Source organism: Chlamydotis macqueenii, chromosome Z, assembly GCF_036417535.1.
Source record: "Chlamydotis macqueenii isolate bChlMac1 chromosome Z, bChlMac1.mat, whole genome shotgun sequence".
Lineage (NCBI taxonomy): Eukaryota > Metazoa > Chordata > Aves > Otidiformes > Otididae > Chlamydotis > Chlamydotis macqueenii.
In genome coordinates this window covers 76,214,373-76,229,263 of record NC_141593.1, presented here as the reverse complement: position 1 = coordinate 76,229,263, position 14,891 = coordinate 76,214,373, and the positions used below count along the sequence as shown (strand labels likewise).

The window sequence follows — 14,891 nt, the reverse complement described above, 5'->3', positions numbered from 1 at the left end:
CCTACAGAGCCATATCCCATGAGATTCTTCTAAAGAGATCCTGGAAGATGCCAAAGTCTGCTCTCTTGAAATCTAGGGTTGTTACAATGCCTTTTACTCTCTTCGTTCCTCTCACAATCCTGAACTCAATCAACTCAACAGTCACTGCAGCCAAAGGCTGCCCTCAGCTTGGACTTACCCAACCAGCTCTTCCTTGTTTCTAACTATCAGATTTTGTAGTCTCTCTCTCTACACATCTCAAAATATGGAAAACATGTAGACTTTACTAATCTTAAGACTTAGCCAAGTGGGTTTTGTTGTGGTTTTTTGTTGTTGTTGGAGTTTTTGCGCTTTTTTTTTCTTTTCTTTTTAATAATAGGTCATAATAATTAGTTAGGTCATCTGTTCACAAATACTTAAATTACTTGTGCACACAAAATATAAATGCTACCTTGCTAACCACCTTAAGTGATTACCATATTTCTGCAAAATCTGTTAAGGCAGGTCAGTCACTAACATCCCACTCGATTACTCCATTTATAAGACTTAAGCGAACAGCTAGGTGAAAAAAGCGATGCAAGTCGCAAGAGAGAGCATGCTAATGTCACCACTGCAAGGGAACAAACAGTTGACACAAGGAGAAGCTACCCCCTTCTGTGGAAAATCTGAACCTCCAGATACACTCAGTTAAAAGGATAAATTAGGTCAGAATCACATTAGTGATCCCCTAGCACAAGGCATTTTTTCCTAAACAGATTGCAATGTGTTAGGTCCTTCAAAACCTAGAAAGCAAAGGGATGCAAGGGAACTGAATTGCTTTGGAGTTATGAAAGAAAAGACAAAAAGAAGAAAAAAAACCTAACCAAATTAGGCTAAATAAATATGAGCAAGTCAGTATTTGTCACATTAAGACGTGAAATGTCAGGCCTATGGCAGTCTGAAGTCTGTCAAAGTTGCCCATATTTTCCCTAAGAAAAAAAGCTTAATGATCCATGTTCCTTTATCTTATAAAACTAACAGAAGTGATCAATTGTTAGAGAAACATGAAATGTATAAATCCATGTATCTGTAGTTCTTTAACCCAATACCAATGAACACATTAGATCCTATTGCATGTTTGTGTACTCCTCCCCTGCACAAGATTTACCTTTATTTTTTTCCCTCCTTAAATAGGACTCCTAACACTTTTCAACATCACATTAAATACACAAAAAAAAAAAAAAAACACAAAACATAAAAGACAACTCCATCAGCAACTTCCTGGTAGATCTTGCCAAGTAAAATAATCCACAGCATAAGAAACCCAAAAGGGATTTCCCATAGCAAGAATTTTCTGACCACTGCTTTCCCTCCTCCCAGGTTTTGAATTTAGAATATAAGCAGTCTCAAATGTGATGTAATATCTCAGAAAAAGTGATCAAAACCAACACTGAGAGTATGCAAACACAGATCTGTGCAGTAGGAAGGCCTCATACACAAAAACTTCAACTCCTAATGAAATTATTCAAAGAACTACAAATTCAATAGGAATTCCTTGCAAATGGATCAGATTATGGCAGAAGAAACAGAAGTTGTCTGCCTTGGATGAGTACCCAGTGCTCATGCTAAACTGTTATGGTTTCTTTCTTTCCTTTCAGTAGAGTGAGGTCATCTTGCTTTCACTGGTCTTTTGTTTTGGGAAATGATCATCTAGCTATTCTGCCAGATGCAGGAAATTAACAAAATGAGAACTGTGTTTACGTATTTTTCTACATACTTTTTCTATACTCTTCCAGTTACAGTAACATAGCTTTTACTTAGAAAAATAACATATTTAAAGAATAAGCTTTTTGTGAATTTTAAGCTGTGACTTCAAAGTTACATAAGAACAACCAGAAAAGCTGTTAAACAGAAAAACTACTATGCTCAATTAGTTAAGCTTTTATCCATGTTAATATCCTTTTTGTTATTTTGAAAATATATCGATTGACTATCCTATTGTCAGATTAAGAAAGAAAAATCTTTCATACTAGACTACAGGGAACCAGCATTGGAATATAAGTATTTGTCTTGTGCAGGAACTCCTAATCAATAATGTGTTCAAAATGTTAAAAGGAATATGGAAAAGCAGATTTAATACATATATAAACATATTTTGAGTTAGTCTTGCTTCCTGGGTCTAAAAGAAAAAAAAAAAGTAAATCTTGTATTCAAAAGAAAAAAAAAATAAATATTGTATTCAAAGGAAGGTTAATGAATTATTAAGCTTCATTTTGTACACAAAAACTATATATCCACACACACACACATATATAGTTTGTATGCATATACACACACAAAGCACTGTATTAAAAAAATACCTATCTATATATCTATATATCTATATCTCAGGCTTATTTGAAAGCTTGGCTTTTGTAGGAACCGGGGAGAAACAATATCGACTAGGCAGAAAGAAAGAACTACCTGGACATCTATTCTTACAATTCAGAAAAAAGAACTCAGCAAAAGAAGCGTGGCCAGCAGGTCAAGGGAGGGGATTCTGCCCCTCTACTCTGCCCTAGTGAGACCGAACCTGGAGTACTGTGTCCAGTTCTGGAGCCCCCAGCATGAGAAGGACATGGACCTGTTGGAGAGGGTCCAGAGGAGGCCACGAAAATGATCTGAGGGTTGGAGCACCTCTCCTGTGAGGACAGGCTGAGAGAGTTGCGGCTGCTCAGCCCGGAGAAGAGGAGGCTCCAGGGAAACCTTATAGTGGTCTTCCAGTCCCTAAAGGGGGCCTACAGGAAAGATGGGGAAAAATTCTTCAGTAGCACCTGCCGTAGTAAAACAAGAGGTCATGGTTTTAAGACAGAGGGAGGTAGATTCAGATTAGATATTAGGAAGAAATTTTTTACAATGAGGGTGGTGGAGCACTGGCCCAGGTTGCCAGAGAGGTGGTGGATGCCCCATCTCTGCAAACATGCTTCATGAGTCATAATTTACAAATGGAAATTCTATGACACGTTTGTTCAAGGATCTGAAGGAGACACATAAGTGGTACTCCAATATTGCTGCAATAAATTATATTCTTGAGAAAGAAAAAAACATTACATAATCGTGGGCTAAACAAATTAGTATTAGGTTTGACACATAGTCTTTCCAGATTCGAAAGATCTCTGAACACGTCTTGGATAACGATAACCATGAACCCCACCTCCTCCTCCATCACTGGAGAAAGGTAATGCTCATAAAAAATTTTTGATGCAAGTTGTGGGTCATAGTTTAGAAAGTGTTTAAAAATAATAAAAAAGAACAGTAATAATTTAGAACATATTTTTTCTTCCATTATTACCTGTCCCAGTCCATGCACATTCACCATCACAAAGTATTATACCAAAGCCATTGCCTAAATCTTTTTGCCATGATACTTGTAGAAAATATGTGGCTTCTGGATCAGAAACTGGATGAATTCTGTTCAAGGTCTTCTCCATTTTCCAGACACCTGTTCAGGAAGTAAGATAATCTCATTATAACCAATGGCTTATTTTTCAGAGGTGCTTAGCAGTTTTACATAACTAGCTTGGGAGGCGGAGGGGAGAGGGAGTGGCAAGATACAAATATAAGCACACTTAGAATTTTATTTTACTTTCCTCTACAAATTCAGTTTTTCAGAGAACTGATGAGATTTTGAAACAGAAAACTAGATTACAATAAGTTATGTTTAAAAGAACAGCACCAACAATCAAATATATTTGAATAGTCCCAAATTAAGAGACTAAGTGCAGGAAGCTGATGAACAGAAAATTACAAAACAGAAGGACTTCCCCATGGCTTTGTTTTTAACTTACTGTCCACTATCACCCAACACACAGCACATGGAATATAACTCAAAATAATCAATATTCATCGGGAACACGGCCATGTAAAAGCATGCTACTAAGCTTCACTGCAAAGCAGAGGTTGTAGTGGATGCTGGCACCCAAAGAAATTATTTTTAAAAAATGGATGCTGCAGAGAATAAAATTTATGAATTTATGCTACAGTGAATTTTTTTTTCTCAATATCAAAGTAACCTGGTAATCTGTGCTTGACATAAGATCTTCTAAAGAATCCCATGTATTTATACATAGTCCAATCTGACAATAATGAATCCTCACAGTATTCAAGAACTTTAAAACTGCATTTGGCAATTTGCTACACAGAATAATGAAGAAACAGCCAATTCTGAAATTAACGATGAAACACAGTATTTTAATTGAGAATGCTTAATGTTGTTCAGTACCTGAAGAGTCTGTTATGGGGTGTTCAGTTGTTTTGAGCTTTTACTTCCCCCGCTCCCCGCCCCAAAGAATGAAGTGAATGAAAAAGGACTACATGTTCACTCACACACTAAAAAGAACATGTATTGATAAAAGTAGGAGAAAAGCAACTAAGGCATTTAAACTACACACACTGAGTACATGCATGGGCAGGGTAGGTATTAAAAGCTCTATAAAGTTTTCCATCTGAAGTGTAGAAATAAGCAATCACTATCACACTCAGTTCAGGCCCTGTGGCGACTCTGTTCTTCAGGCAGTAGTAGACAGAAGCTCTGTCTTTGCTCATGGACACTGAGAGCCAAATCTAGATACAGATTTAACTACGACTGGCCTCCCAAACAGTTGGCATTTTCAGGTTAGGAAGAATAGCTTTAACTGCAGTTAAATCTAGATTTAACTTGGTGACACAAAGGTGTCTGACCTTTCCTCAGTTCTGCACCCAACAATGTTTGAAAATGGCTTTCCCTTGTCCACACAAGCACAAAGTATTAAAAAGTAGCAAAGTAGATTAATATTAGACATGTTTTTCAAGCATAAAGCTGCATTAACAGCTAGACAACAGCTGCACTGTCAATAACACGGTCAGTATAGATATCAGTAAGGTTAATGAAATAACACATAAACTATTTCTGATAGCTAACTAAGCCACAACACAGACCACCTTGCGCTAACAAATAGCATTTCTAAACAACAAGAGGAACATTACGTAAAGCACCTGCTACAAATTCTAGGCTGAACTTTGGCTAAAACACGTCACTAGATAATTCCAGCATTCCTCTCTACCTGTTACATCTTCATCACCAAATACTCGAAAGTGCTATCTTTATTTCTCCAGCTTAAAGCTTAAGTACATATAAGCACCATAACATTTCCCTGTTCAGGATATTTTTCCGAAGAGTTTAGGATTCAAAAGCTATGGCAGGAGAAGAAGGACATAAATCATGTACCTATAGCTAAGCATCATAACCTCTCGTCAACAACAGTAAGACGGATGACTTTACTATCTACACTCAAAAACTACCACTGCTTATGCTACTACAGAGGTCATAGTCCACATTTCTATTCACAGAAGGTGTGCTAGAAACTAAAGAGTTACTTAAAGGAAATATTGAAATATCAGTTTAAGTCCAAAAAAAGTCTTCTATTTCAACCTCCACGCAACTGGCCATTTCTGAGAATCTACAGGATGTCTGCGCACCTGTAAGTAAGAAGAGAAAATAAAATATTTGTGGCATGGAGGCCTGAAACAAGGCCTTTGCAATTAGTGATTATAGAACTAATGTCATTTTAAACATTTGTAGCGCACGAACCGCCTGGACAGGAGAACCGCAGAAGACAGGAAGCACAAGTAATGTGTGTAGTATGTTTAAGCACAAAGGCACGCATTCTCCTTTGCCTGCCAGAGTCCCTTTTGCTGTTTTCTTGTTCTGGAAAAAGCGTGTCTTATGAATTATTTTCATAAAAGTCCTTCTCTGAAAGACAATGTCTTTAAAAAGACTTTAATGATTCTTTTTTACTTAAAGGTTGTAAGCAGTTGTACACAACCCAGACAAGATAGCATACAAAGTACTGATACCTATAGATAGTTCAACAGGGAGGTTTTGCCTGATGCATTTGATTCTTATCGCAAAGGAGAGCAGCGTTCAGTGAAAACCATCTGCACCAGAGACTTTCTTTTCAATGTAGACTGTTTGTAACAGAAAGCAAAGCAAGAGAGCTAGATTTTCTATTTGTATGATGATGAAGAGAATGAAGGGTCAGTCTTCAATCAGAAAAAGTGATCTCAAGAGTTACACAGGAATGGAATTTTATTTATTTATTAAAAGATACACTAACCAGGTCTCTCAGGCCTGAGATGAAATCCACCTGATACCATAATACTGTGCTTCCCATGCATCCATCTTAATACATTAGAATTGCACTCAAGTGATGCGGAACAGCTGAAAACGAAGACTCTATTTAGACATCATTCTTAGGTGGTCAGTTGCCAGCATAAGGGATAAGCCTGTTAACAGAACTCAGAAAGCTTCCATATGATTTGTATACCTGTGGCAAAACACAACTTCACATAATAAAAACAAATATGCTGAGGAGTTACAATGCAGAAGAATGTTCTGTATTTCATAAGAAAATGCAAAATACAGTTGCCAAGCTTTTCCACATTTTATTGTGCATCTCTGAACAAACAATTTTACAAGAGATCATAAAATGAAAATACTTTTTCTCCTAGCTTTTATCTCTTCCATTGTGCTCACTGTGACCTTCTGAGAGGGGTATTAACCATTACTACATGTTTAGAAATTGCCTCACAAAGCAGAGCTCAACCTTGCTTGAGATCTACAAGCACTCAACTATTCAAACCCATCAGCAAAAGCTTAAGGATTCTTGGCTATAAATAATGGCTATTATTCACTCTTCCTCAAGAGGAACAAACCTACTTCATGAAAATTAGTCTGACCTACACAGCATATACAAACATCACTGCAAACAAAAATACTGTACCTGTTTGTACATAAAAACCAAAAACCCAACAAACATGAACCCCAAATCCCTCTTCCACAAACCTCCCAACAACACAACTCTTCCACAGAGTTTAGAGTAGCATTGAGTAAACGCACAAACCACACTCAGCTGAAGTGTGAATACAGCAAAAATAGCAAAGGAGTTACCTAAATAGCAACTAGCAATTACTACTAACAAAAGAAAAAATACAGAACTAAATCAGAGCATATTCTTTACTAATTTACTATAGGTTGAGTGCATGCATCTCATCCACTCTAAAGGCAAAACTTAATAACATCAGTACACCAGCGTATTTCAGGGGAAGTTGGACATCCTACTTGAATAGCTGAAGTTAGCTGCATGTTCACAGGATTCACAAGAAACTTTGTTCAACATCTTTAAAAGATGTTCTCTCATCACTCCATCAGCTTCCAACATGCCAAGCATACGTGACTCTTCACAGAAAAAGTACTTGTGTGTAACAGGTGACGATGTGATGTTCCTACCAGAGTTTCAGCCCCAGGGCTTTTGTTGGTGGTGGAAACGGTGTGCACTGCCAAAGTCTGAGGGGGACGTGAAGAGCAGACTTGCCAAAGCAGATTCTCCAGCTTCCCTTCCCCAAATTAACACTCAAAAAAACCCCCACCTTATAAATATTTCAGTTTGGCTACCAATGAATGTTCTCTCCAGAATGCAGAAGACTGATAACACACCTCCAAAACATTTGATTGAATCTATACTTCTTTAGTAATTTCCACGGGAGAAGATGTCACACATACAAAAACTGGAGAGTTTCAGTAGCATCAGGGCTGCAACAAATTAGGTTTCCCATTGTTACTGCTGACATCATTATCTCCAAAACCCTAAATGTAGATTTGAAAAGTGAAAAAGATTATATACATTTCAATCTGATATCTAATTAATGCTTTTAAAGGCCAGTTATTCAACAGGATAATTCACTGTCATAAGCACCACTTGTGCAAGATTCCAGCCAGCAGTCCTGCATGTGCTTGTCTAAGAATCTACCTTTATACGTTCAAAAAGTAGTCCCACTAGAAATGTTATTAATCAAATTTTAAAGAAATGCCAAACCATTTATCTGTTGTGGATATTGTCTCAAATAATCCATTAACACTACATCTACAACTGAAGCAAAAAGAGTCACAGCTGTTTAAAGTACTGTGGGCCAGACACTCACTCAGAACAAAATAACTGCAGATGTACCGACAAAGGGGTCTGAAAAATACATGGCAACTTGGGACCTGAACTTCCACAGAACTGGTCACACAAGCTTGTCAAAGCCAGTACCGCTTTTTAAGATTTTAGTAACACCCCCATCTCCACCAAGTCATAATTTCATTATAAAAGACAGACAAAAATACAAAGGATAAGGGAGAGTTGAAACTTTAAGAGTTAGTTTCACTTTCACACCTTTGGGTGGAAAAGCAGAGACACAGCTAAAAACTGGATTAATGCTCAAAATTGTTAAAACAGCCACCTGAATTTTGGCACTCTCACTATTTAACAGTCCAGGCGCCACTGAGGTTTACTAAAAAACAATTAAAAAAAACCCCAAACAAAAAAATCCCACCACATAAAACCAGACTATTTTTATAGCTATCCAACAAACTAAATTACTGAAATCAGATCCTCACTATCGCAGTCTAAAAAGCACCTCTGAGTCCACTAGACTGGAGGAGTACCTTCAAGTGCCATTCACTAGTCAGCAGTGCTGTCTCTGGAGGCTCTTTCCATTCACCAGCTCAACAAAATAAGAGCAGTCAGTACTTTCTTCCTCCCTTAATTATGATAAAGAAAAGCTGCGGAGAAACTGATTGATTAGGGCCATAAGAAAATCAGTGTTTTTGCCCTTAAGGGCACAGGAGGTCACACCACATATCAGCACCTTACCATGTGAGATCCTCAGCCAAGGATCTGAGACAAGCTTGCAGGTGGGAACAGTTGAGTCCCACCCCAAATTTGTAAATGAGAGGCTTTATTGAGGCCTTCGAACAGTTGAGGATTGAGCTGTTTATCTTTAGCACTTTGTCCATTTGGTCTTTGGCTTCTATGATCTATATTAGGCAATGTTTCTTTCTAAGGAGAAATCAGCTGTTGGCTGGTGCGCAATTGACTGGAGTCTCCTCTCTGAACAAACAGTGTACACAGTTGCTTCTGAATAAACAAGACACTTTTAACATTCATTTACAAAGAATTTTATGTGTTGTTTTGGATAGCGCTAGGCATAGACCAAAAGCCAAATCTTTCGGGCTGCTCCAACACAGCACCATTGATAGTATTTTGAACTTCAACGCTTTATTTTTTTCCATGCAGACTAATGGCTTTTTTTTTCAAATTGCTTCGGCTGCAGGTGTTCCAAATATCAGCAGCTATGCATGGAAGGCTACTTACACATCAGAAAGAGCTACTATATCTTCCTAGTGGTGCAATTAACTTAAGTGCTTTCTTGCTGAGAAAAACAGGGAGCTATCTACAGTGAGTTAGAATAGACCAGCACATACAGCACACTGCTATTAAGGTCTCTAATTTGATCCATTCTGTCATTGGCTTGACCACAATACACACTACAAATCAGAATCTAATAATCAGAAAAAAGTGAATGGTTCACCTATTATCAGAGAATAGGTACTATTCAGGAGATGCTATTTGTACCTATAAATGCATTATTTGAGATTTAACCAGTCAAGAAAAACTCAGATTGCTTTTAAAGATTAAAACTAGCTCTTGCCACATTTTCTAACACAAGGAAGTAAGATGTCTATATTTATGAATATTTATAAAGATATATTTCATACAAGTTTATATTCTCTCATGTAAATTTAAAATTCCATTAACTCCACTACTTCAAGAGGAAGAGCACCAAAATATCTGACAGAAACTTCTATGACTCAGTTAATCTAAGATACACTATCGACCTAATGCGAACTTCCTCTTTTTTCTTTTCTTTGTAGAACAACATGAGTGGGCCAACAAACATGAAGAAAAGAATACAGCATGCTTCCTACCACATCTCACAAGAAGCCTGCCATTCCCTTGGCCCCATTACTTGTTTGACCACTGAATAAAGATTCAATAATAACCTTCAGCTGTAAGTTAAAGATACATGTGAAGACCAAAGATGGTACAAATTTGGAAAGAGCTTTGTTTCCTAATGACATTAAGGGGGCTAGCACATTTTTATATTACATGCAATCTCAACTGTAACTAGTTGTTTTTTTGTTTAACTTTGTTCTATATTAAAAGCACAAGGACGACAATTTTGTCAATAATGCAATTTTGTCTTGCAGATAAAGGAAACGAATCAAAAGTTGGCACTGGATATGAAGAAGTGACTGAATGACTTTATAACTTTGTGCAGGCGAGTGAATGGTCCATTCTAAAAATGCAGTCCTGCATGACAACATTTGATCAAGAGATTGACTTCAAGACAGCTGCAATCAGTATTTGGCCCTAGTGGACCCAACTGCAGAAGCAAGACTCTCACATGGCTAACATTTGCACTGCTTGCTTCCCACTGTTTCGTGGCAGCCACAAAAGGATTGGAAACATGTACATACTTTCTGTGCAACTACTCAAAAAAAAAGCAATCTTGAGCTTGTCAAATTCCATGAGCGAATAGGATACGCAAGATTTGCCACAAAAGATCTGGAGTCTACGATAAGGAACAACCCTTGTCAGACTTATTTACTACAGTCACCAGCTGAAAAATGAGGAGAAACAGAAGGAAGCAGACAGTCAACAACCTTTATAGTAGGAATCTTACTAACAAGCTTTGATCTTAATTGTAGCCTGGAGGTAAAGCCCACCCCGGTGTCTTTCATCCTCCTGAAGTCTCAGACCTAACCCACTACCAACTCCAGGCATTCAGGCTTGCCAAGCTTACTTATAAGCATCTGTATTAGGAGACAGTTCAAACTACAACAAGGTTTAAAAAAAGGCCTTCATATATTAAAGTAAACACTCAAGTGGGCAATTATACTAGTATATACTAGCAAGTAATGGAGTATCTGGATAGATTTCCAAAAGGGACAAATTGTTCTTTTTCACCTTTTTTCTAGGAATTCTTCACAATGCTAACAGCTCAGTGTGTGCACGCTGTCAAATCCTCACTTTCCAAAATCCGTATCAGAAAAATCCTAAGGTTTCCTTAAAGAAAACAGAATGGACTAACTGAATGTTATAAACCTGTAAAAAGTAAATTTAAGTCATACAACTGAAATATTTTTTTGATGAAAAAGTTAGTTTTAGCAGTGAAGTTACTAAAAAGTGTGTATACAACTGAACAAGGACCAAAGACGACCACCAGACCGGCTTCAGGTGGGCAGAGCTGGGATGCTAAGTCAGGAGGCATGCCTAAGAGACACAGGCTTACTACCTTTGTTGCCTCTGGGAGATGCAAGCCTCAACAAATATTTTATAACTCTACTTTGGCAGTAGGTCAGCCTGGCTTTACAAGGTCCTACCAAAGCCAATGGTGGTGCGGAGCCACACCTGTTTTGCCTTCCCTCCAAAACTGCAACCTTAGACTGTTTATTAAGAAAAATCATTCACTTGCTCAAAAAGAAAAAAAAAAAAAACAAACCCAAAAAAAAAACAAAACCAAAAAAACCACCCAAACAAAAAACCCCCACCATATATACATTTCCCCATAATCTCTTTGAAAAGATAGCACTAAAATAATTGTATGTTTTGCAGATAGAAAAAGGAAACAAATCTGTACAATTCTACCAGACACAACTTTTGAGCCTGCAGATAATACCAAATACAATCAGTAAGAACACAGATTCAGGAATTCCTAGGAGCTTTAGTCACATTTCCAAAAGTGTCTCTACAGTTTTCAATAATTTAGTATCATCCATTTGAGTACAGAGAAGTCGAGGAACTAAAAGAAAAAAAAAATTATATGTTTTAACTGCCCTTCATCCATCCACAAATACCCAGATACATTTGTCTTTTTGACGTATGCTTGGTTAACATAGTAGTCTGGTTGAGGTATCATCTGTTTTCCAAAATGCTGCCTTCTTTAGGATTAAGTATTATCAAGATATTCAACACAAAACAAATCTGTCCTACAGATTTCCTTTGTTTTCTGTTCTTTAGTCCCCACATAGACCTATTACAATCCACTCCGTTTACATGTTTCTGTAAATGTTTGACTTAACATCATTGAGCAATGGATTCCACTGAAGCGCCTCCCTTTTTTTTAAAAAAAAATTGAAATAAAGTCAAATAAATTCAGTACTATTGCATCCACAATCACTCCATAAGCAAGAGTAACAAATCTGAAACAAGGATAAATGAAGCAAAGAAATCAGTGTCAGCTAGATATGGATGCATGTAATTCTGTATGTAAGATTTCTGAAGAGCTTTGAAAATTTAGGCCAGTAACCTGGAAAAACAAGTTTCACCAGATGTAGCCACTTCAGTGGGACAAGAGCAGGTATAAATATGAAGGCTTACATATCCTCTTCTCCTCCCACCTCTGCACTCAAGACTTTTCAAAAAGATGGATTATTTTAATTTCACGTACCTGTCAAATTAATAATAAAAAATGGGCCTAGACTCCAAATTGCTTTATCTTGCTAAACGGTTTCCTAGGGCATTTTCTTTGAAGAAAATTCTTGCACTACCCCGTCTTCACTTAACAAAAGTTTTATTATGTTTTTCTTTCCATTTGCTATTTATCTACTGGAAAAGGCAACATTGATCTCTGTGAAAATAAACAGCTTACAGTAGTTTAATTTACTAATTTAAACATTGTAATTCATTTTGTTTCATCTGGCCTCCACAGAAAAATAATTCACAAGACATTTTCAATGAACTGGGCTATTCACTTTCAATGCACTTGAATTTCAATTTTGCAGCTCTTTTTATTCAGTCATTTTTATCACTTTGCATTGAAAATTAATTACTATTTTATTGGTTAGGCTGAGCAATGAAAGTTCAAAGACAAGGCAAAGAGATATGCATCCATATCCATCCATTTTTAACATTTCCACAGACGGGCACAGGTTCAGCTTTAGTCCTTTAATCTGCCTTGGATGCCAAGCAATGAGATTCAACATATCTGGTAACACAAGTGCATTTACATAGGATTATATGATGCTGGTGCCTCATGGTATAGCACCCTAAAAAGAAGCACGAAATCCACAGACCACTGAGGCACCAGTTTAGTTTAGGCTTTGCAATAATGCACATTGGATAAATCAAAACAGGAGAGAAGCACCAGTCCATATCCAAGAACTGCCACACCAGTACTTTAGCAAGGAGGGGGCACAATGCACAGGTCCCACAACTTCACCAAGCTCTGAGCAAAGAAAAATTTTTTTTTGGTTTAAAAAAAAATAGATAAAATAAATAAGGACACAGCTCCATTAAAAAGATCACAAATTCAGCGGCCACTGACTCTACACCCTAAGCAATCACTTACATATCTATTAGCTCTGTGTCTACAACCTACATTTAGAAAGGAAAGAGGACATAAAGAGCCTCTGCACAAGAGCCACTTGTACTTTTTGTATCTGAAGTTCTATATGTAAAAATAAAAAGTTTTTCAAGACGTATCAACTCACTGCTTTTCTAAGCAGTTTTACTGACTCTTTCATGTGGTGATTTTTTTTCTTACTATGGGCTAGACAAAAACAAAACAAAAAACCTACTTTAAAAATTAAACCCTTACCCAAGACACTTGATGCCAAACAGGGGGTCTACTTAAGGAAGCCAGCTTCCCAATATTATTTTTCCCTCACAACTACTAAGGAATGCTAGCTTGCACTGGAGTGAATAGACATTTGCAGACTAATATGAGGACACAGCAGGGGCACACCCGTGGAAAAATGCCATTGGGACTTGAACTGAGAGGGCAATTAGGTACTCGTTAGGAAAATACAGCACAGAAGTGCTTTGATACTGCACCAGTTAGACACAGTTTTGCTATCTTAAAGTATAAATTATTACAAGACAAATATGTGAAGCATCAGAGTAGAGGTCTCAAAAGTGTTGTTTTAAGACTGTAAGTCACTGCTTTCCCAGATATGTTAAATCAGTTCTTACAGAATGGTGACATAAAAAATTATACGGGGATGGGTACTGAAACAGAACAAAAGGGAAAATATTTTAAAAACAAGTCTCAGTTAAGCTTAGGCTTCACTGCATGTTGATTTGCACTTCACCCTGATGTTACTGGGCTTCCTGGTTCTCAACTGCAGAAGGTAAACAGAACCACTACTGCACATCACTATCTGAAATGAAACAGTGAACAAATACAATGACTCTGAACTGATGCAGGTACACGAGCATAAAAAAACCCAGCTCTTTGTGCGGAGAGTCAATTCTCCACAGCTGCAACAAACTGTTTCAGTACATTTTGGATACAGTACACCCACTGTATTTTCCTCCCTTTCAATGTTACAAATATGCTTATTTGTTTTGCATCATGAAAATCACAACACGAACCTTGAATTAACAGTATATACTAAAAAATTCCTCCTCTACCTCATTATTTAAAGAAGAGGGAAAAAAATATCTGTTTTTTTAGGATGGTTAAGGTTAATAAAAAAAATTCCTGGAACAGAAAAGATCAAAGGAAGATTATAAAATATAAAGCACAGTTTTCATCTATATACTTGTCTTACCAAGGCAGATGAGAAAAAACCTCTCTCTAATATTGCCTTCAGGAGATTATGAAACTTAAGTCAAGTAGGTCTATTACCAAGACACACAAAAGAATGCTTCAGCTAGTTCCTTCCCTCTTATCTCCAAAAATAATTATCCTCTATGACAGCAATGCCTAGCTTTCACTGAAATTAACATTTCTGCCCAATCTCCATTATGCCTATAGCCACTGGTGTGCTCTACTCTGTAAATTAATGTTAAGTTTCACAGCTGGAGAAATTTAATATAAGCCCACACAATTCCGTTTGCTGCCTCCAACTACTGTCTAAGTTTCCCTCATGGGCTCAGTCAACACAAATCTCTCCTCAGGTTTTTGTGAAGTTTCCATCATAAGCTTGACACAGCTGACGGCATTTGGAAAGCCTCATGCTCCCTCTTTCCTGTCCAGCTACTGTGCTGAAAAGGGTGGCCTCTAAGATCCTTTTGTAGACTTGTAAA

The 14,891-nt window shown here is 37.2% G+C and overlaps 1 protein-coding gene across 2 annotated transcripts in view; it reads right to left on the bottom strand.

Moving 5' to 3' along the window:
• XRCC4 (X-ray repair cross complementing 4) overlaps positions 1-3,435 on the bottom strand; it is a 156,907-nt gene extending 153,472 nt beyond the window's left edge. For both annotated transcript variants that reach the window (XM_086770686.1, XM_086770687.1), the window contains exon 1: positions 3,290-3,435. In XM_086770686.1, the coding sequence (XP_086626812.1) occupies positions 3,290-3,428 (139 nt within the window). In that variant the 5' untranslated portion in view covers positions 3,429-3,435. The remainder of the gene's footprint in view (positions 1-3,289) is intronic.
• Positions 3,436-14,891: the final 11,456 nt, after the last annotated feature.